A 20,781-nucleotide genomic window follows, 5' to 3' on the forward strand; every position below is an offset into this window, starting at 1 on the left:
AACTTCACTGTGTAATCAATGTGAATAACTTTCTTGGTACCTCTGAACACAGCATCCAGCCTTTCAACAAGTACCACTAAAGAACCAGTAAAAAGCTAAACACTGAACTAAGATCTGATGAAAGAAAACTATTCCAACAGGCACCCGGGCTTGCCTTTCCAGAGAAAGATACTCCATTGACTAGAAACATTTCAGACAAATTTAACACTTCAAAGAATTTGCTGAAAAGATATTATCCTTAAAAAAAAAAAGGAAAAAAAAGAAAAAGAATCGAGTTGACTGAGTTGAGTGCACAGTAGATCTGAAAGCTGTCTGCAGTGCTGCAGCTGTTTACTAACAGGTACTTGTTGAGCACATTAAATAATGGTCACATGCTTTAAAACCAGTAGTGGCATCTGGGTGTGCACAACTTTACCCCAGCACTCTGAAGACCCAGGGAGATGAACCTCAAGGCCAATCTGGTCTGCGTAATGAACTCAGGCCAGCCAAGGATAAACAGTGACAAGAACTAGTAACAAAACTCAAAATACATCAGAAAAAAGAAAATCACTATCAGAATAAAACAGAATACAAATTAAGCCACTGTCAAGCCACATGTACACAAGAGTAGCACCAATAAAAAATAAGCTTTCCCTAGAACACTGCATATCCTCTGAAGAGGTCAAATAACCCTAGCTGTCTGCAGCGTGAGAACTGCCCAAATGTAATTTTCAGGCCAGAATTTCAAATAACAACTCATGTGCACCTAGGAGACTAGGGATTGAGCAGGTGTCTTTTGTTTGCCCTATTTTTCATTTCTAAGATTTTTATATGTGAAATAAAAATGGCCTTGTCCTGCAAACAGTTCTGGAACCGAGCACAGCACAGGTCAGTAGTAGCTAATGCTCTAGGAAGGTCTAGCCAGTGGTCAGGAGAGAAAGCACTAAGAACATCACATCTCTACGTGGATGGGCACCTTGTTCTCTGAGTCCTCAGAAGTGAAGAAACAGGTTACAGTGCTTTTGGATAACTAAACATTGCCGTCTTAATTAGCTTTTAGAAAACTAACAGGGCTTCAAATACTACACAGAGACTATGAAAGCTTTTCCTGAATGCTGGGTGAAGAATTTTTAGTAACAGATGAAAAGTGAACAGTCCTTCCTTTCCTCCACCCCACCTCTCTCACATCTGTCCACATTTCTTCTCCACTCAGTCCTTTACCCCAATGCTGGGGATGAACATTTGCCTCACACAGAGGCAAACGTCAGATCACCAAGTGACATACATTTCCAACCCTAAATTTTTTGCATTTGTATACCATAGAACTGCACTGTGAAAAAACTAGAAACAATCAAAATATTTTAAAGAAAGAATTTTATTTCAAATCTAAAGTATAATATACAGCATTAAGGCTGAACTTGAACATCATCAATATGATTTTGTACTAAACATAAAACAGAACAGAACTACTCTACATGATGTCTGTAACTATGTTTTTAAAAGGTATATGCCATCGGATAAAAACTTTTGAAAGGGACCAAGGAAACACGGGAAGCAGAAAATGACAACAGGTGGCTTTCCTCCACTTTGTTATTGTTACTTTGAGACAAGGTCTCACTACGCAGCCTTTGGCTGGTCTGGACTTGCTATGTAGAGCAGGCTGGCCTCAAACTCACAGAGAACTAGTTTTCTCTGCCCCTGAGTGCTAAGATTAAAGCATGTGTCATCATGTCCAGTGTCACTGTATTTTTAAAAATGTGTTTATGCTGACTTTCAAAGTGAACACTTAGCACCAACTTTTTGACTCAATTTCCTCAATGTTAGCATGGAGTAGACCCGTTAACATGAGTTGCCAGTGGAGCTAGGGAATATTCAAAACCAGAAACTAAAGTTGGTTCTTAAATTTACACCCTTCCCTCCAAATCACAGACAGATGCTAAAGTCAGCCCCTACTGCTGTAAGAAGGTGGATGTGTGCAGACTGTACTCTCTGAGGGCTCAGCTCTGCCCTAGGCCCAAACGTGTGCTCACCTTCATCTGCCCTACTGATCTCCTGTTCAGGAAGCCTGGAGCTGCTGGGTCTGGAAGGCGAGCCAACAGATGGCTGCAAGGAGGGAAGTTCATCAACGTCTCTCAAATTAGCAAGCATATCTTGTAGTTTTGACCTGTTGGGCCCTAGCCAAAACGGGGGGAGGGCAGAGGAGGAAAAGAGAAAACAGAATCACTCATTTCATAAAAACTGCACAATAAACCTTTTCACACCTGCCAACATTTACCTTTAAAATATCCTACTAGAGTGATCAATAAGAGTAGTTATTTTTGAACTTTTCAAATTTTAAGAGTTTATTATTGCTGGAAAAGAATTATATTTAAATATATATTTTGTAAATTAAGTCAAGCATCACTACATGAGAAAGAACGTCATGTCCAGTGTGTATCATTAAAGTCATACTTATCCACAATGAAGCCAATGACTAGTGGTCTAAACGAAGACAGACAATCAACATCGTGAACCAAATGTGAACTCAGTTGAACAGTAACACCCCTGCTTGTTTAAATTAAGTTACATTCACTGCCTGCGTCCTGAGGCTATAGAACCCAGAGTGAAGTCTCGTGCCTGCTGATCACTTACCTGGGCTTTGAGTCTTCATTCTCCCACATCCCTGTTTTGACTGTTTTATATAGGATAGAGGCTGAAACAGATCTTCGGTAGTTTTTCCTGTTACAAGTTTAATTAAGAATGGGAAAATCTTACCCATAGTCCGTTATGGTATTTCCTATACCAGCAAAGAATACAACTATTTCTAAGCAATTTTAACTAATACCTAGAAAAATTTAAGATAGTATGACTGGAGTACACAATTTGACTGGATATATTTACACTAGACCAATTAAAAACATCAAAAAGCTTACAATGGGTGAGAGCTCAATTAAAAAGTGTACTTTGGTTGCTTATAAATCAGTGTTTTGTGCACCAATTCAAATGTTTCCCTCATTGCAGATCTACACTTGTCCTCACACTACTGTGTTACCCAGGAACAAGTGAGAGTGACAGACAAGCTTTGTCTACACTCCTCAGTGTAAGGTGCTCACGGTCTCCCCAGAGACAGATGCTGCTTCACTTAAAAAGCCCACATGCTAAATATTTAAATATGCATCATAATGCCCAGTGCAGGGACTCCAATTGCTTCTATGAATAGGAATACTGTTCCAGTCAAATGGTGCAGTTTTAGATCTTAAGGGCTAAATTTGAACTACAATGTGCGAGTAAATGAGTCACAGTCGTCTTGGCTACCTTTTCAATTAAAAGATCTTTACAGTCCAAGATACTCATTTTATACCCAAAGAAATATAAATATTTCTAATTATAATACACAAGTTTTCCTCAACATTTTAGTTTAGCTGGCTCAGACTTAATTATAAAAAGCCACTGCAATGCATGTTGCAATATATTTCTTAAGTTTAGCGTATTTGAATAAGGAATGAAGCAGCCTTGCTCTAATGTTACCTTTCTCACTCTGATTTGATCTACTCTGAGGTAAACAATCCTATCATGCAGTGATTCCTAAACCTGTGCTATCATCACTAATGGACATGGACTTCATGGAATTCAGAATTTACAAATTTTAAGATTTTAATATTGAAATGTCTTGAAAATAACTACCAGATTGTAACACAAGGTCTGCAGGAATGACTGCTCTTGATATTTTACCATAATTAAAAAGCAAGGAGGGAATATAGCATATCCTTCCAGTCTTTTGCAATTTGTAAGTACATGTCACACTAAGTTTAGATTTTAATCTCATTTTGTACTAGTTTCACATCTCAAAGGACAAAATCCCTATTGCCATGAAAAGGAAAACTCATTATTTACCATGTCAATGAGTAGAAGCACAGAAGGTGATTTAATCTTATTCTCCCAAAAAGATGGTTTTTTTCTTTTTCTGAGACAAAGTCTCATATATCCTGGGACGGTCTCTAATTCCTCATATAGCTAACTACGACCCTGACCATCTGGTCCTCCAGCCTCTCTCTCCAGCGTTCAGGGATTACAAACATGAGCCACCACACCCACTTTGTGCAGCTCCAGGGATGAGCCCCGGGCTTTGTGCATGCATGCTAGGGAAACACGTTACCATCTGAACTACACCCCCAGTCCCTAAGAACTGTTTAATATTATTTTCATCAAGGTTTTGACAAGATTTGCATTTCCTTATATACATACTAGATCTACTGACAAACTTTTCATTTGCATAATGAGTTATATGATCCACAGGGCTAAAATTTCATTTTGGCTTCTGTTTCTGATGTGGCATACATTTTACTGAAACAAGGAAAAAGGTACTTGGTAATAGTGCTATAAATTAAACTAGCCAAAACATTTACATTAGAAAACAGACTCTTTTAAATGATATGTTTGACTGTGTGCCCTGTATAGCATATACAGACGAGAGCAAATGAACTGCGTGTTGTGAACACACAAGACTATTCAGGGGTAGAAATTAACTTCTTTGTCTCAAGATCTGAAAGTATAAGCAATCACTTTGGTGGACTGCTAGCAAACTGAATTAAATAAGATTTATAAATTGCCACCAGAAATAAACATCTTTGTGAGTAAGCAGACAGCTCTCCAAAAGCCAACTCATCACTGTTCAAATGCACGGGTCAACATTCTCCCAAATCTTTACATGTTTGTTAAAATCCCATATTAATATGTGATTTTTAAGTTCATAGTCAAACAGCTGTCACTGAATTTCAACCCCCGAGAGATGGTGAGCAGGAAAGGGCTCAGGAGCAGAAATGAAACAGTAAGTAGTCTTAGGAAAACACTGACAACAAATGTGGGCGATGGAGACATGCAGCGGTTACGTTTATAGATACAATGTTTCCACTTACTCTTCACCCCCTTCTTCCCCTTCCTCTCCTTTTTGTACTGCTCCTTCAGTTTGGTAATCACTCCCTGGTCCACATTCCAGGCTTCAGGCATCAGACACTGATCTTCCTTTTCTAAACAGAGTGAAACAAACAGTCTTTCTTCAACAAAATATCAAACGCTAAGGCAATGTCTGAAAGACATAATGATTTTCTTCATATCATTCACCAAAGCAAGCCATTCTTTTATTTTTATATATATGTATACACACACACACACACATATATATATATATTTGTATATATATACAAATGTAACACCTAACAAAGACCAATTCAATTTCCTAATTAACAAAACATTTCCATTGAAAAGGACAGAAAAAATAACCTAGATATTTCATTAACTCCAAACATGATACATCACTGCCAATGCATTTCATATCATACATATACAGTGATAGAAGATTATTATAATACAAAATCATCTTAAATGGTCTTTCTGAGTTCTAAGACGTGTCACTCCAGCCAGGCAGATCAGTCAGTGCCTTGTTCAGTCATCATCAGAGAAGCTTCCTTCTGCAGCAGACAGAAACAAAACAAAGACCCACAACCAGACAATTTAAAGAGAGTGAGAGACCTTGGGCCACTCAGCCCTAAAAGTGATGCCTCCATTAAATCCCTCCCCTTAGGGCTCAGAGAACCCACAAGAGGAGGCAGAATGAGTTAAAAGCCAGAGGAGATGGAGGACACCAAGAAACCAAAGTCCTCTAACTCAACATGATTTCAAAGCCCACATGAACTCCCAGAGACTTTGGCAGCAAGCACAGAACAGAGCCTGCATGGGTCTGTATCATGTCCTTCAAAGATATACTATGGCTTCCAGTTTAGTGTTTGTATGGGATTCCTGAATGTGCAAAAGAGGTCTGTGAGTATTCTGCCTTCTCTTTGGGTTCTTTTCCTTCTGTTTATTTGTCATATCCAATTCAGATGTGTTAGTTTCTGTTTTACATTACTATATTTTATTATTTAAAAAGATCTTTTTAAAAAAAAATTATCAAAAGGAAAAAAAAAAAAAAAGGAGGTGTATGCTCTGGGCATGTGGTGCTCATTTTATGAGCAGTGCTAGGTCCCCACAGGAGCAGGAATTGTCATCTACAAGACGCAGGACATGGAGAGTACTTGATCAATCTATTTGTTGAATTAATGCTGGAATTACCTGAGAAAAAAATCAGAATAAACAGAAATCTATTTTCAAAGCAAGTTAAATTTACTCCAACTTCAAAAAGTGTCTGTTAGATCTCTGATATAACATCTATCAGTAGTAGGAATAGTGCATTCTTCCAGGAGTAAGTAATTTTTACCAAGTCTTTTAAAAAATATTTTTAATTTTATTTATTCAGAGACAGACATGTGGTCAGATGACACAACTTGCTGGAGTAGGTTCTCTCCTTCTTTACCTGCTAAGCCATCCTGGTAGCCTTAAACACTTGTAATTACAGTCTCAAAACACTGGTACCAGCAGCAGCAATGGTAAGTCACAGACAATATCAATTCACCTGCCCCAAGCTCACTAGGCTTTTGACCTAAGTACAACCAACCAACCAACCATCAGCCAATCTCTTTCTCTCACAAGATTTACGATCTAGTTCTCTGAACTTAAGAGTTTTGTGCTTTAAATTTTAATTATAAATTTTTAAAAAGTTTATTTTGAGACAGGGTCTTACTATGTAGCCTTAGCTCTCCTAGAACTCACTATCTAGTAGTCTGGCCTCGAACTCATAGAAATCCACCTGTTTCCGCCTCCCAAGCTCTAGGATTAAAGTTGTGCACCATCATGTCTGGCAGTTATAAAATTCTTTTAAAAAAATAAATAAAAGAAGATCAGGGGCTGGAGTGATGGCTCAGTGGGGTTAATAACACTTACTGCTCTTGCGGAGGACCTGAGTTTACCTGTAAGCACCACGTGGGTAGATCATAACGAGCCATAGCTCCAGTCCCTGGGGCCTGACACCCTCCGCTCACCTCCTCAGGCACCAGCCATGCACATGGCACACAGACATACACACAGGGAAGACATTCATATTGATAAAGTAAAATAAAATAAACCTAAAGACAAAAATCTAAATAAAATTCAAGGCCAAGCTCCTGGCAAACAGATCTCCTATCAATCAAGAGCTTCTATGCACTCACATTCATTAACAAATCTAGTACAGGATCACCATCTATTTCATGACAGACTGAACTCCAATGTACATACGCTGGTGTACGTCAAGTTACACTGGGCTGTGGCTCTTTAGTTAGAGGGAACAAAGTTACAAGAGACAGGCTGAATCTAGCTGTCGTTGCAGAAAAGCCAACACTGACTATGCCGGCAACAAGACTAGCAATGAAAGACAGTCTTCTCTTCAGTGACATGGAACCTCTCAGCAAAAGAGCTCACTATGGCACAGTGCAATATACTAGCCCAACAACTGGACTTGGGAAATTGTTATTTAAAACAACTAAATAACTTGAGAAATAAGCTCAGAAGAAAAAGGCAGAAAAGAGACCTATAACACTTTTGGTTTTCAAATTTTGGTATCTTGGGGAAAAAAAGCTCTTCAGATACCTAATGTGTTTCTTATTGTAGTTGTCTAAAATAGTTCTAGATTTTGCTTTAAAAAAGGAGTGGGGCAGGCAACAGCAACTGTCCCAGACTGTGTCCATGAAGGTAAGGTCTGAAAGGTAACTATATACATAGAAAATCTGGGATTTAATGAAATAAACAAAAAATCTAATAAATTATTACTACATTAGAATATTAGTATTTACTGCTGGGCAAAGCCCTTGCTGGTCAGCATTGGAAAGCATTTTCCCTGAGTCCAGAGGCTGTAAAGACAGTAGAGTTCAGATGCACTATGGTGCCCTTCTCTCATGGGAGGTTTCAATACAAATAAAAAACAGTGACTAGTGACTTGTCTCACACCCCAAAAGTAAAAGTCACTGAGCATCCACAAATACCTCCAACATTATAGTAGGGTTTGAGTAGGTCATGGGTGGAAGTTCACCCTGAATAGAAAGAATCGGTCAGATCACCTGCCTCTTGCAGACCAGCGCTACTGGGGTACGTACAGTATAAGATAAACATGTTTATTCTGTGAAGTGATCATAAGATGTTCATTGTATAGAGTTTCAGACATAAAAAAGTTAAAAAAAAAAAAAAACCTATATGGTTTGTATTTAAAAAGTATGAGGCAACCTGTTTGCTGAGCTTACCCAAAGAGCATTTCCAGTCACTATAATGATCAATAAGTGTAAAGAAAGAAAAACTTTAGTATAAATCAAGAAGGAAAAAGCACCTTGGTTTTTCCTTTTAACTTTAGAATTCATTCATTTCTTTTTTCAGAGAATAAATGTATTTTTAAGTAGGATGTAAATTATTAGTTCCAATGTCTGTAGCTACAAGTATAAAATAAGACTTTGCTGGGTATAATTAGTCCCGTGTTGTAAACTATATACAGTCTTGGTTCCAGCTCTCGAATCTACTACATCAATCTTTCAAGTAGCTACCTGAACAAAAGCCAGTGAAAAGTTCATAATGTGGTATATCCACACCTAAACAGCAGTCTACAATTCTATAAAATATCTGTGTCATTTAAAGCAATATTTGCATAAATCTATAAAATAATATTTGTGTCATTCATCTTTATGAACAAAATACTGAGTATTTCAAACATGAAATCATTGGCTCATCTTTTAAGAACACTAAAAAGAAGCTTTACAGAGGTACACTTAAAAGAAATATTATAGTAACCAACAGCATTGCATTCTCTCAATAAATAATTGAGCAAATGCTTGTCCCTTTTCTTTCTTTCTTTTATATACATGTGCACATACCCAACAGAACTGATCACCTTTGAAGGATTCATCACAACTCCTTAAGTACTAGAATAATCTGTCACAGTTGCCTCAAATGTTGGTTACAATGCTTGTTAACAGTTTTAGCTGCTTACAGCCCCCAACTATGCCTGTATAACATGTCAGATCCCAGGGAGCGCAGAAACCACAGTTCTCTAACATAACGTGACTTACTTAGAAGATATAAGATACACAAAACCTAAGTTCTCCACTACATCCTCATGCTTAAACTTTCCCAAAGTTTAAGTCAGCAGGTTCTGCGTGTCTAAGCAGAAAACAAAGCAGCCCATGTTTTAATTCAATTTTGTTCTGTATATACATCCCGTACACATCAGAGGAGGAGTTAGCAGCTACACAAGCTTCCTTACAGGCACTCACACAACCCAAACAGAAGGAAAGAGTGGACAAGCTTCAACAATGTGTAACATTTCAGAGCCAAATGTTTCCCAGACACTGCCCTCCTGGTGGAACATTAAGTCCCAAGACTTATTCAGACCTCTGACTGGACCCAGTGTGCTCCCTTACCCCAGTCCGTTCCATCGCCTGCACTTCTAGACTCATTGTCTCCTTCCTCTGATGTGACGAGGAAGTCAAACTCCTTCAGAGCTTCTTTTGTGTCTCGATCTTCACTGGTATCAGGCAGTGCTTTTTTCCTAACAATCTGATGAGGGGGAGGGAAAACATAAAAACTAAAATAAAAACAAGTATTATACATTTAATTTAAATAAAGAGACTGGATCCTTTATAATTGAGTAAGGGAAGAAACCGTTTTTTTCAGAAGGTACCTCCTGGCTGTACTAAAGAACTGCAACAACTAACTCAGCCAGATACATTGTGTTCTTAAAAATAAGCAGTATACATCTTAAAGCAGTAATTTAAACTTTGTTCAAAGATAGCATAGATTACTTAAACTAAAAGAAATCTACATATCGCTGGATAAGTAAGATTTGTACTTAAATTACAGACAAGTTACACTCTTGTTATGAGAACAATTAAATTTTACATTCCTTAGATGCAGTGTATATGTACAGCCTGCAGACTCTGATCTAATTTAAACAGAACATGTTCTATAAAGAGTGAAATGTTTTGTTCCCAGAGTAGCGCCATGATACCTCCAAACACCTATGTGACACCCTCGCAGAGCCAGCGACAACTACAAACTCAGAAATGAGAAATGAATCAAAAGACACTGTAGGGCTCCTATATTATTTCCACCTTCCTCTATTTCTCTAACAATTTTACTTTATTTCCTGTCTTACTATGTAGCCCTTGCTAGTCTTGACACTGAGCTGTTCCTGACTCCAGAATGCTGGGATGAGAGACATGCACCAGGTCAATAGCTCTTAGATTCACTTTCCCTCCCTAAAATATTGATATTGTAGAGTGAGATAACTCAGGGTTAATACAATAATTGTTATGACTCACTTTTATATATTTAAAAATACCTCTGGAACCACAAATCCAGTAATTTTAAAAGGTAAACTGGATAGTGAATACTGAGTCCAACATGCCTATGCTCTGTTAGTTTTCGCTATGCATACAAAAACTACACAGGGAAAATTGATATTTAATGACGCTCTAATTCTGTTTATGGAGAGTATTACCCTAAAACAAGACACACTGTTATGCTTACAGTACTTCTTAGCTTACCATCTAGCAAACCCATAGACAACCATGGCAGGTTCTGAACAGAGAGCCCATAACAAATGGTTTTGTTTCTCTAATTACTCACAAGCCATTTCCTGATAATTTGTTCTAGTTTTGACTGAGCAACAAAACTCAGGTATAAAACAATGTCTCTGAAGATTGGCACTGGGCTGGAGAGGTGGCTCAGTGGTAAAGAGCTTAGGCTGTTGTTCCAGAGGACCTGAGTTCATTCCCCAGCCCCCACATCACAACTCACAACTGTCTGTACCTCCAGATGCAGGGGGTCTAGCGCCCTCTTCTGGCCTCCATGGACCCTAGGTACATACATGGTACACAGACAAGCAGGCAAGCATCCACAGGCTGACCTGTCCTCAGTTCCACAGGTAAAGTACCACCTACTCCTAAGTTAGGAATCCAGCTGATATCAGAGGGGCTACCACTAGCCATCAAGATGGAAAGTCTTTGTCCTCACTGCCAGACAAAAAGGTCAGGGAAAAGCCAGAAATAGTACCTAGAACCTCAAATTAAATGTCTCAGAGTATTTGGGGCTTTAGGTATTAAATAACAAAAGCAATTCCGAGGGCAAACACATCTCTAGGTAACCAACGAACCCGCCACCAGGTCCATGCCATCATCACAGTTATGTGTTTTCTTACGCTTAGGAAAAAAAAAAAAAAAAAAAAAAAAAAAAAAAGCTATGGTTGCAAAAGAAAAATGTCATCAGTAAGTAGGAAGGGATAAAATCTATAACAGTAATACTTTCCTTCCTCAGACAGGAGAGTTTCTATTTAAGAAACTAAGGAGAAAAGAAAGGCAAATGAAGATCACCACAGAAAACTACAATCAGACATAACAGAGATCAACAGATGGAGGGGAGCCCAGCCTCAACTGATGCACCTGCATCACAGTTCTTGCATCTCTGCTCAAGGAACATGGCAGTAGGGGTGGAGATTGTAGGGAACTATATGCAAGGAGGAAGCCCACGGTAAAGTACGTGGAACAGTCTGTCCTAGAAATAGCTGCAAACAAGACCAGAACAATAGAGCAATGCCAAAAAACATGTTAACATGAAAGGAGAAATTTTGCAGAGTTTCACTCCTAGATAAAGAACTACAGCAACTAGTCACTGCTGGGGGAGGTGAGCCCCGTACTGGCTGCTCAGTGTAGAGTAGTCAGCCTTGAAACCATACATACACAACAAAAACAGATTCAGCAAATCGTGTTTATATGTATTTGTTATACACACACATAACAAACATACATGCATGTAACAATAATCATTTTTAAAAGGAGGCCATCAACTAAAGAGTGTAGAGAGGACATGGGAGGGTTTTGAAGGTGGGTAGCTAGGAAGGGCTGGAGGGAGGAAAGGGATATATTCTAACATTTTTAAGGATTTTAAAAATAAATATGAGTTATAGGCTAGGGAGTTTCAAGCAGGCTAGAAAAAAGAACAATATTAGAAATTACCAAAAAAAAAAAAAAAAAAAAAAAAAAAAAAGATAGTTCAAAAGGGCTTAGAATTCTTTATGTTATTAAAAACCACACCCAACAGTTCTTAATTCCATTTTTCCTCTTGAATAAGGCAAATGCTTCTGCAGAAATCATCTTTTACACAGAAGATAACATTTCATGCATCTGTAATTTCAGACCACTACTGTGAGGTGATGAGGATGATCCGGCAATGGCAACAGTGAGGGAAGAGGATGAACAGAGACGGAGATGCTCTAGACCACAACCACCCTAACGCTGGGACCTGGTAATACAGCAACTCAGGCCGGGCTGACCATCAACCATAAAAAAGATCTCGTTGCTACTTTATAACTGTAGTTTTGCTACAGTTACAAATTGTGATATGATTGTTTGATATGCAGGATATCTGATGTGTGTGACCTCTGGGAAAGGGTCATTCTTTCCCAAAGGGGTCACGACCCACAGGTTGAGAACCACTGCTCTAGACAGCAACACAAGGAGCAAGTAAACCTTGAGATCAGGAGAAAGAAAGGACAGGGTGTGGCTGTGGAGAAACCACACATATAACAGCCTAAATGCAACCAACAGTAGCCATATTCTCTCAGTTTAGCTCTATTAACTCTTCTATTAAAAAAATAATAATAAAACTTTTTTTTGAGACAAAGTCTCTCTGTGTAGTCTTGGATGTCCTAGAGAGCTCATTGTGTAAACCAGGATGGCCTCAATCCCACAGGCATCCTCTTGCCTCCATCTCCCAAGTGCTGGGATTAAAGGTCTAGCCTTAAGACACTGTTTTTTAAAACTTATTTGCTCTATGAGCATTTTAACAGGACAGATTTCAACTATTTTCTCTGTGTAGATTGTAATATATTTTATAAGTCATTCTTACCAGTGTAGACACTTAACATGTATCTATCAGGCTACATCTGTGTGTGAAAATTAACGTAAGACAATGTAAAACTTAATAAAATTGTGAAGAAAAATATCCAGTCATTTAAATACATTTTTCTTCTCTGGCTGGGATATTGCATTTGCCTATTAAACAAAAGACCTTGGATTCAATACCTAGCATATGGTAAAGATGGAGAAAAGTTTTCTGAACCCAGTATTTAAATGTGGATAATAAGCGAGTCCGTTTCTATTGGATGGACCTTCATGCATATCCACAATATCCTGTGATCTGTGCTATCAACTGGAATGCTATCAATACTATGAATTTAATTACATAAAAAGAAATTAAATGGTTAAACACTAAGAAACCAAATGGTTAGATTGTTAAAATTTTCCAATCTGATCATTTAACATAGTTTTAATAATCAATTTATAAATTTTAAAATATTTAAACTAATATAATTACCAACAAAGAACTTACAAGAGTTATTTGCCACTAGGCTACGAATAAGGTATTCTGTCAGGAAAATGGTATCTCAAAGCAACTGTCACACAAAAGTCTGTAAAGAACTATACAACTCTGGATGATTAGGACAAAGTAGAGGATCAGACATTTAGGTCAGCACATGCTATTATAACTTGTGTTGCTAAAAAGAATTTGGGTGACTACTTGATATTCAAAACTATCTCTGACAGGGCTAAGATCAGCAGTGTGGATGATTAGTAGCATATACAAACAATAATGTGGCAGAAATAAGAGTCTGATTAAGCCCAGAGAGTAGGAAGCATCAAAAACAGAAGTTATACTAAGAAAGCACATTACAGAGCTGGAGCGATGGCTCAGCAGTTAAAAGCACTGACTGCTCTTCCAGAGGTCATCCCAGCAACAACATGGTGGCTCACAACCATCCATAATGAGATCTGATACCCTATTATGAGTGAGTGGGGCCCAGAGCGAGCAGGGCCCAGAGGAGCGGGGCTGAAGCAAGAGGAAAAGGGAAGGGGGAAGAAAACCACATCATAGTTAAATATTTTCATATACAGTCTCTTATTTATCATAAAGTCTTCTGGGGATTAAACGAGGTACTTATTATAATCTTCATTTTACAAACTAATAAAACTAGGTCAGACATATTAAGAAAAAGAATTAAAGCCAGGCAACTTTAATCCCAGCACTCAGGAGGCAGAGGCAGGCAGATCTCTTTGATTCACCCTGGTTTACATAGTGAGTTCCAGGATAGACAGAGCTACATGGTGAGACTTTACCTCAACCCCACCACTGTAAAAAATAAAAAAAGAACATGATGCAGGCATAAGCCTTAACTATGGCTTTTGACACTGGATCCTTCTGCTTCACATTTTAGCATTCCTTCTTCCTATTCTTAAAGACAAAATGCACACACTTTGCTGAATCTAGGTAAAGCATGTCTTCATCTCTTTCTTCAAAAAGGAAAAAAAGAAAGCAGGAAAAGGAGAAAACGAAATGAAGGAAAAAGAAAGAGGAGAGAAAGACTAGAGAAAGAAGAAACATTAACTCAGAGACACTTGTTATTGCAAGGAATGTATGGGAAAGTCAGTACACTTGAAAGCTGACTAAACAGTTCTGACTTCTAAACAACTGAAGAAAGTGACAGAAGAGGTCTGAAACTGCAGAGCGTGGACTGCAGCTCTCCCTAGAGATACAAAAACCATCGCAGAGCTGCTGTTAGCAGCTACCATCAGGCACCATCCTGTGTCTGCCAGTTCTACTGTCATCACAGACAATACCAGGACACTGTTAGAACATACAGTGTTCAGCATGCTCTGAAGGTCCATGGAGAGCTGCCTTCTCTAATGAATTGACAAAGTCTAAACATACTGTGGAGAGAATACTATACTTAAAAAATGACCAAGATTAAAATCAGTAAAAAAAAAAAAAAAAATTCTACTTTCCCAAATTTATGAAAGGGTTCTAAGAGTTCAAGATGTTATGGGCACAGACTTCTAACACATGCATTATGGAACGTAAAAGCATTGAAATGAGTTCTCCAACTCACTGTGGAAGTATCAATGACACTTTTCTCTCTCCCATCAACGTCCTCGTCCTCGTCTTCATCACTGAAATCTGCAGCTGCATTTTCAAGGAATTTGAAATTGTCCAGCACAGAGGCAGAATCCGTTAATTCGGATTTTCTGGTTTAAAATACGTACAATAATACTTAGGTAATCTTTTAAAACATCTCAAAAAAAAAAAAAAAAAAAAAAAAACAAAAAAAAAAAAAAAACAAATGAACTGTTGATAGATTTCAGCACCTTATCCTTGTATTACAATATGATAATATATGATCCCCTAAACCATCCCATGACCGACACTGGTTTCTATCTACTATAGTTCTGTGCATTAAGTAAAAAAGGAGAACAGTGAGTGCTTAAGCCCTCAATCTCAGACAGACAGAGTCCCCTTCTGACTCTACACAGACCAACCTTCATGCTAATCTTAATGTGCTCCTTCTAAAAATATTTTAAGTAGCTCTGCCTTGGGTCTCTATTCTTTCTTTCTACAGCTCCTCCTTGGACCTCTCATGTAAGTTTCTACAACTATATAAAAAGTCTAATAACTATAGTCTATATAACAAGTCTATAACAAGTATGACTTAACTTACAAGGTAAAAATACAACTATTCATAGCATGTACACATTGTACTAAAGAGAATTGTATTTCATTTTTAAAAGGTCCAAGGGTATTTGTTTACAAAATTTTTATTTTGAACCTTTATCTAATTATATAGTTTTATATTCCAAATAACTGGAACTATGTTTTCTCAAAGAAATTTACAGAGTTCAATTGAAATCATTCTTTTAGCCTAAATATGAGTTTAAAAACTTAGACATTCAGATTCTTTAGTTTTTTATTCCAAAATTATGACAATTTTTTCTAATAAAGAATAATCTTTTTATTGAACTATGTTTATTGTTATGTTTAAGTAAAATTATATATATATCAATGATACGTGAAACAAAACTTGAATAGTTAAATAACTTTTGAATTGTCATACTTAGTCTATTCATTCAATATGTATGTGTGTGTGTGTGTGTATATATATACACACATGTTTAAAATAGATATTTTATATCACAGGAAAGATGAGAAACAACATTATGATATAAAACATATGATTAAGGAAAGATTTTACTTTCTGATCTCCGATTCATCAATAATATATCATTCTTGTGTATTTGTATTTAATTTCAACATCTTTTATGAGATTCTAACAGTAGTTGACAGAGCTTCAAGATATTAAAATCTATGTTAAATCCTTAAATTAAAAGAAAATAAAAATACCCTAAAAATTATATTCTTTAATTAATCTTAAGACTTTCTAACTAAATGGAACTTTTAAATTATAACATTTAAGCAATTAAATTACATTTTTACCAAGTCATCATTTAAAAGCTCAATATCCTCTATACCAAAATATTCAGTAAGAACTGAAGTTATAGCTAAAACAATTTCCAGACAAATTACTTACCCAATCATTGCTGTCTCTTTAACTTCAGCCTCTGTGCCATTTATCACAGAGTCCTGGTTTTTGTCATCCTCCCTGTCAGTGACATCACTTGAAAAGCCCAACAATGCCCGCACACGCTTGGATTTAACATCTAGAATAGTATCTGTGTAGCCAACCTCCTGGAGATACCTGCACAAAGAGGATCCTTACAATTCAGTCACACAGGAATTTGCATTGTAAAATTTAAAATGTAAATAAAAGTATTTCTTCAAGCTCACTGAGTATATACGGTTTAACAGAACAGTACCATGTCAGTAAGACTTCTTAATAATATTCCAGCTGCAGATGGAGCTGTCTCTTGCAGTACCAGCCTCTACAGTCACAGAGGAAAACCAAAGAACTATACAATAACACTATTCATTGATCCTAAGAAGAACAGTTCTTCAATGTATTTCAGAGCACATGGTTTGGTTTAGGAAGAATAGAACACTCTCCTCCCAAACTCTACCACCACTATTTTAGAATAATGGCTCCAGTTGTTTTAACATTTCTTATGTGAAGTGTCATTAACTAAAATCTGCAGAGAATGCTCCTAGTTTAAATGGTTTCTTTCCAGGATAGAAAAAGATAACTTTTTTTTTTTTCATAACAGTCACTTTAAAAAGAGATGTTTCTGACCTGAGAAATTCCCAAACAAAAATAAACAAATTGTGGGACTTGAGGTACACAAACTCATGTGAATTTGTGTAACTCAAGAAAGTCAGAGGCACAGAAAAAGAGCACAGAGCATACAGTTACACCGTGGCTCAAGCCCAACTCTGACGCTTACATGATGTGCAACATTAGCCCTCTTAAACTTGTTTTTACTCTCATCAAGGAGGCCTAATACCCCCAGGAAACATAGAAAGCACTCTATACCCAGGAGCCCCAGTATTCAATGCTGACAGTGATGTGTTTTAATAGACCAGGCTGGGTAGTGCAGGACCAGAACAAAGGAAATGACGTCAGTATCATGACAGAATGACAACATGTGTTATTTACAGTAGGTCCACTGAAGGCTGACAAGAGAGCAGGACGTCAGCTAGAGAATTGTATTTCATTTGTATAGCTACTAGAGCTGAAAGACGCCTCATAAAGATAGGTAATCAAATGGGATAGGATGTCTTATTAAATCAAGATGTTCACTTTTCAAACCCAGTTAGTATCCACAGAAGTCTTAATTTTAAAAATCTGAAATTATAAATCTAAAATTATAAAATCTGAAATTATTATTCCCACTTTCTTGAATTTAACCAGATATTTTTGAAGACTGCTATGATATAGTAAGATGTCCTAATACTTAAAAGTTTTAGGCATACATATTTATTTTATGGGTATGAGTGTTTTGCATGCATGTGTGTATGTGCACCACATGCGTGCCTGGTGTCCACAGCGGTCAGATGAGGGCATTGGATCCCTTGAAACTACAGTTAGGAATGTTTCTGAGTCACCATGTGGGCCCTAGAAACCAAACCCAGGTCCTCTGCAAAAAGCAGCCAATGTTTAATTCTCCTAAGCCATTTCTCTAGCTCATTTTTCTACTTTTAATAATTAATAATTTGATATGTACCTTGCTTTGGCAACAAAAGTAAATTACATGTATCTGTTTTAAACTGCTCTGCCAGAGATCCATTAGTCTTATTAAATAGCTGATGCATAGCTTACTGATAAAAGGTTCAAAAAGTATGTAACAAATCTTTTAAGTTTTGAAAATGTCTTAATTTACTATGAAATCACTTCTCATTAACAAAAATAAAAAGCTAATCAGCATTTAAAACTTTTTCTTATTTTAAGTGTATGGGTGCTTTGCCTACATGTATTATCTGTGCACTATGTGTGTGCCTAGCGCCTGCAGAGGCTGGCAGCAGATGTCAGATCACCTGAATTAGAGTTACAGATGCTTGTGAGCCACCATGTGGGTGCTGGGAATTGAACCCAGGTCCTCTGCAAGAGCAGAAAGTGCTCTTACCTGCTTAGCCCTTCACAGCAGTTTAAGCACACTCAGCCATTTAAAAACTGAAAATGCCTAAGACTGGTGGCGCTTACCTGTAACGGAGCTATTGAGGCGGCGCAGGGAGGAACATACAAATTCAAGGCTAGTCTAGTTAACTTACTGAGACCACACCAAGAAAGAGTACAGGAGGTACATGTGGTACAATAAAACCACAAGGTCCTGTTGGTACAAGAAGCAGGGCACTTGCTTGGCATACTTAAGAACCTAGGTTCAACTTAGATTACCAAAAATAAAGTTGAAAAGAGAAATACATGTCCTATTTAAGACTGAAGTGAGAACAAAAACAAAAATCCACCTAATGGTTTAAATCTTTCTAACTTTGTCTAGATCAGTGATTCTCAACTTATGGGTCAAGACCCATTTGGGGATAGTACAATCCTTTCATAAGGGTTACATATCAGAAATCCTGCATATCAGATGTTTACATTACAATTCATACCAGTAACAAAATTACAGTTATGAAGTTGTAACAAAAATGATTTTTTGATTGTGAGTCACCACAACATGAGGAACTGTATTAAAAGGGTCATAGCATTAGGAAGGCTGAGAACCACTGGTCTAGATAAAAGACAGGTGTATGGGATATTGTACTATTCTCTTCCTCTAGTCAAAAGGAATGGATGGCATTAACATGCTTTGAAAACTTAGAAATAAACTAATAACCCACCCCAAAAGTCCAAAATGGAGAATGAGATCAAATTTCCTTTTATTTTTGCATAAATCTGTATGCCAGTTTCCAAGACTACAGGTCTAGTCTGCTATTTGATATCAGAACCCCTGTAGAGTCCCAGTATGTCAGTCCATACGTGCAAACTCTGGGGATTCAGAGTTCTCCAGTGTTCTGAAAAGGCTTGTAACGAAATGTGTATGGGGATCCTTACCGGTCTATAGTAAAACATCTGTTTAGAGAGTTGGTGAAAAGAAAATAATAATGACACAGAACTCTTTAACTACATAAATTAAAACAGAGGGGGGGAAAGTGTTCAATATGAAAATGAATAGTGAATGTTACTCATAGTAGTAATACTAGAGAGACATCTGAGTTAAAAATACAAAAGAGAAACATGAAAAACTGTTCTTCCTGTCAACAAGGTGAACATTTAATCTTGGCACTTACTGTCTGAGTAGCTGCCGGCCTTGTTTCCACATTAATTGGCTGTTTTGCTGTGGCTGCAGCTCTGTTTCATTACCTTCATCTGGAGAATATTAAATCACAATGAAACTGACTAATTTTACACGTTTGGACAACCCAGTTCATAAACAGTGTCCGATAAACATTTATAAGGTTAAGAATAGAAAACCACAACTTTTAAAAGGTATGTTTCAGGACAATATGAATGCTTTTTAACAATTTTGATAACAGAACTCAGTATGATTAAGGGAATCTCCACCAGATTCCCTTTAGAGCACCAGAACTAATAGTTTTTCTTTCATTTTCACTAGCCTGAGAATTTTCCTCTAAGACAAAGACCCATCAAATCAAGTTACAGAGTGAGAACCACATAGAAATATTATAAAACCTAGAAATGGTAGTTAAAAACAAATCAAATAAAAAAACCAGAAACCCCAAACAATGTGATACACATATGTAAAGAAATTATCTCAGCTGGGGACATGATTCAATTGGTAGACTGCTTGCCTGGCATGTGGAAAGCCATGGATTCTATCCCCAACACTGCATGAGACTAGGCATGATGGCATGGTTGTAATCCACACTTAGGAAGGGGAGACAGAAGAATCAAAAGTTGACAACAAGCCAGGGCTACATGAGACCTTGTGTCAAAAACAATGAAATTAATAGCTAAGCCATACCTCCATCCCCCTAATAAAGTTTGTTTATGCATAGCAGCTAGACCTTTGAACTCCTAAAGAGCTCTGTAAAACTTATGGGGCAGGGGATTAAAATAATTATATACATATAGAATTTATATACTGTGATTAAACATACTGTTTTGAAACAAACAATATATAACTATGATAGTCTTCTGAAGAAGTACCTGTTTTATTTTTGTAAGTTTTTTCTGCCGTTACAGGGACATGGTTCAATCAGTAAAATAACTGCTACATAAACATGAAGCTTTGAATAAATACTATCACTCACATTTAAAAAACTAAAAATTAAAAAAGAAAAAAAAAGGCGAGTCTGTATCTATAATCCCACCACTAGGAAGGTCAGGAGACTGAAGAGTATCTGAGACTTACTAGCTGACTGTCTAGCTGAATCTGTGAGCTCCAGGTTCTAAAGAAGTATGAAGACCTCTAACTTCAAGGCAGTTGAGGGTACCACCAGATCCTGCCCTCGCTCAGGACTCCCAAGCCACTCAGGCCACCATCTGTCTTCAGGCCCTTCTAGCTGCTCACACTGTTAGTAAGAGACTAACTCACCTGACCTCTGCCCTCTCAGACTCTTCCAATCAAAGGTATTAAAAAAATGAATATGCAATAATATTGGACACAACAATTAAGACCATATCTATAAATT

General features: G+C 37.2%; 1 protein-coding gene across 2 annotated transcripts in view; it reads right to left on the reverse strand.

The window, feature by feature from the left end:
• The window catches only part of Strn (striatin), a 76,527-nt gene that overhangs the window by 15,532 nt on the left and 40,214 nt on the right, over positions 1–20,781 (reverse strand). Inside the window, exons 4-10 of one of the 2 annotated variants that reach the window (XM_034513962.2) lie at positions 19,417–19,495; positions 16,268–16,435; positions 14,795–14,930; positions 9,273–9,408; positions 4,875–4,985; positions 2,611–2,697; positions 2,010–2,153 (exon numbers count right to left, since the gene is read on the reverse strand). In XM_034513962.2, coding sequence (XP_034369853.1) covers positions 2,010–2,153; positions 2,611–2,697; positions 4,875–4,985; positions 9,273–9,408; positions 14,795–14,930; positions 16,268–16,435; positions 19,417–19,495 — 861 coding nt within the window. The remainder of the gene's footprint in view (positions 1–2,009; positions 2,154–2,610; positions 2,698–4,874; positions 4,986–9,272; positions 9,409–14,794; positions 14,931–16,267; positions 16,436–19,416; positions 19,496–20,781) is intronic. The other variant, XM_034513963.2, reaches the window with a different exon arrangement.

Source organism: Arvicanthis niloticus, chromosome 11 (genome assembly GCF_011762505.2).
Source record: "Arvicanthis niloticus isolate mArvNil1 chromosome 11, mArvNil1.pat.X, whole genome shotgun sequence".
In the NCBI taxonomy this organism is placed as follows: domain Eukaryota; kingdom Metazoa; phylum Chordata; class Mammalia; order Rodentia; family Muridae; genus Arvicanthis; species Arvicanthis niloticus.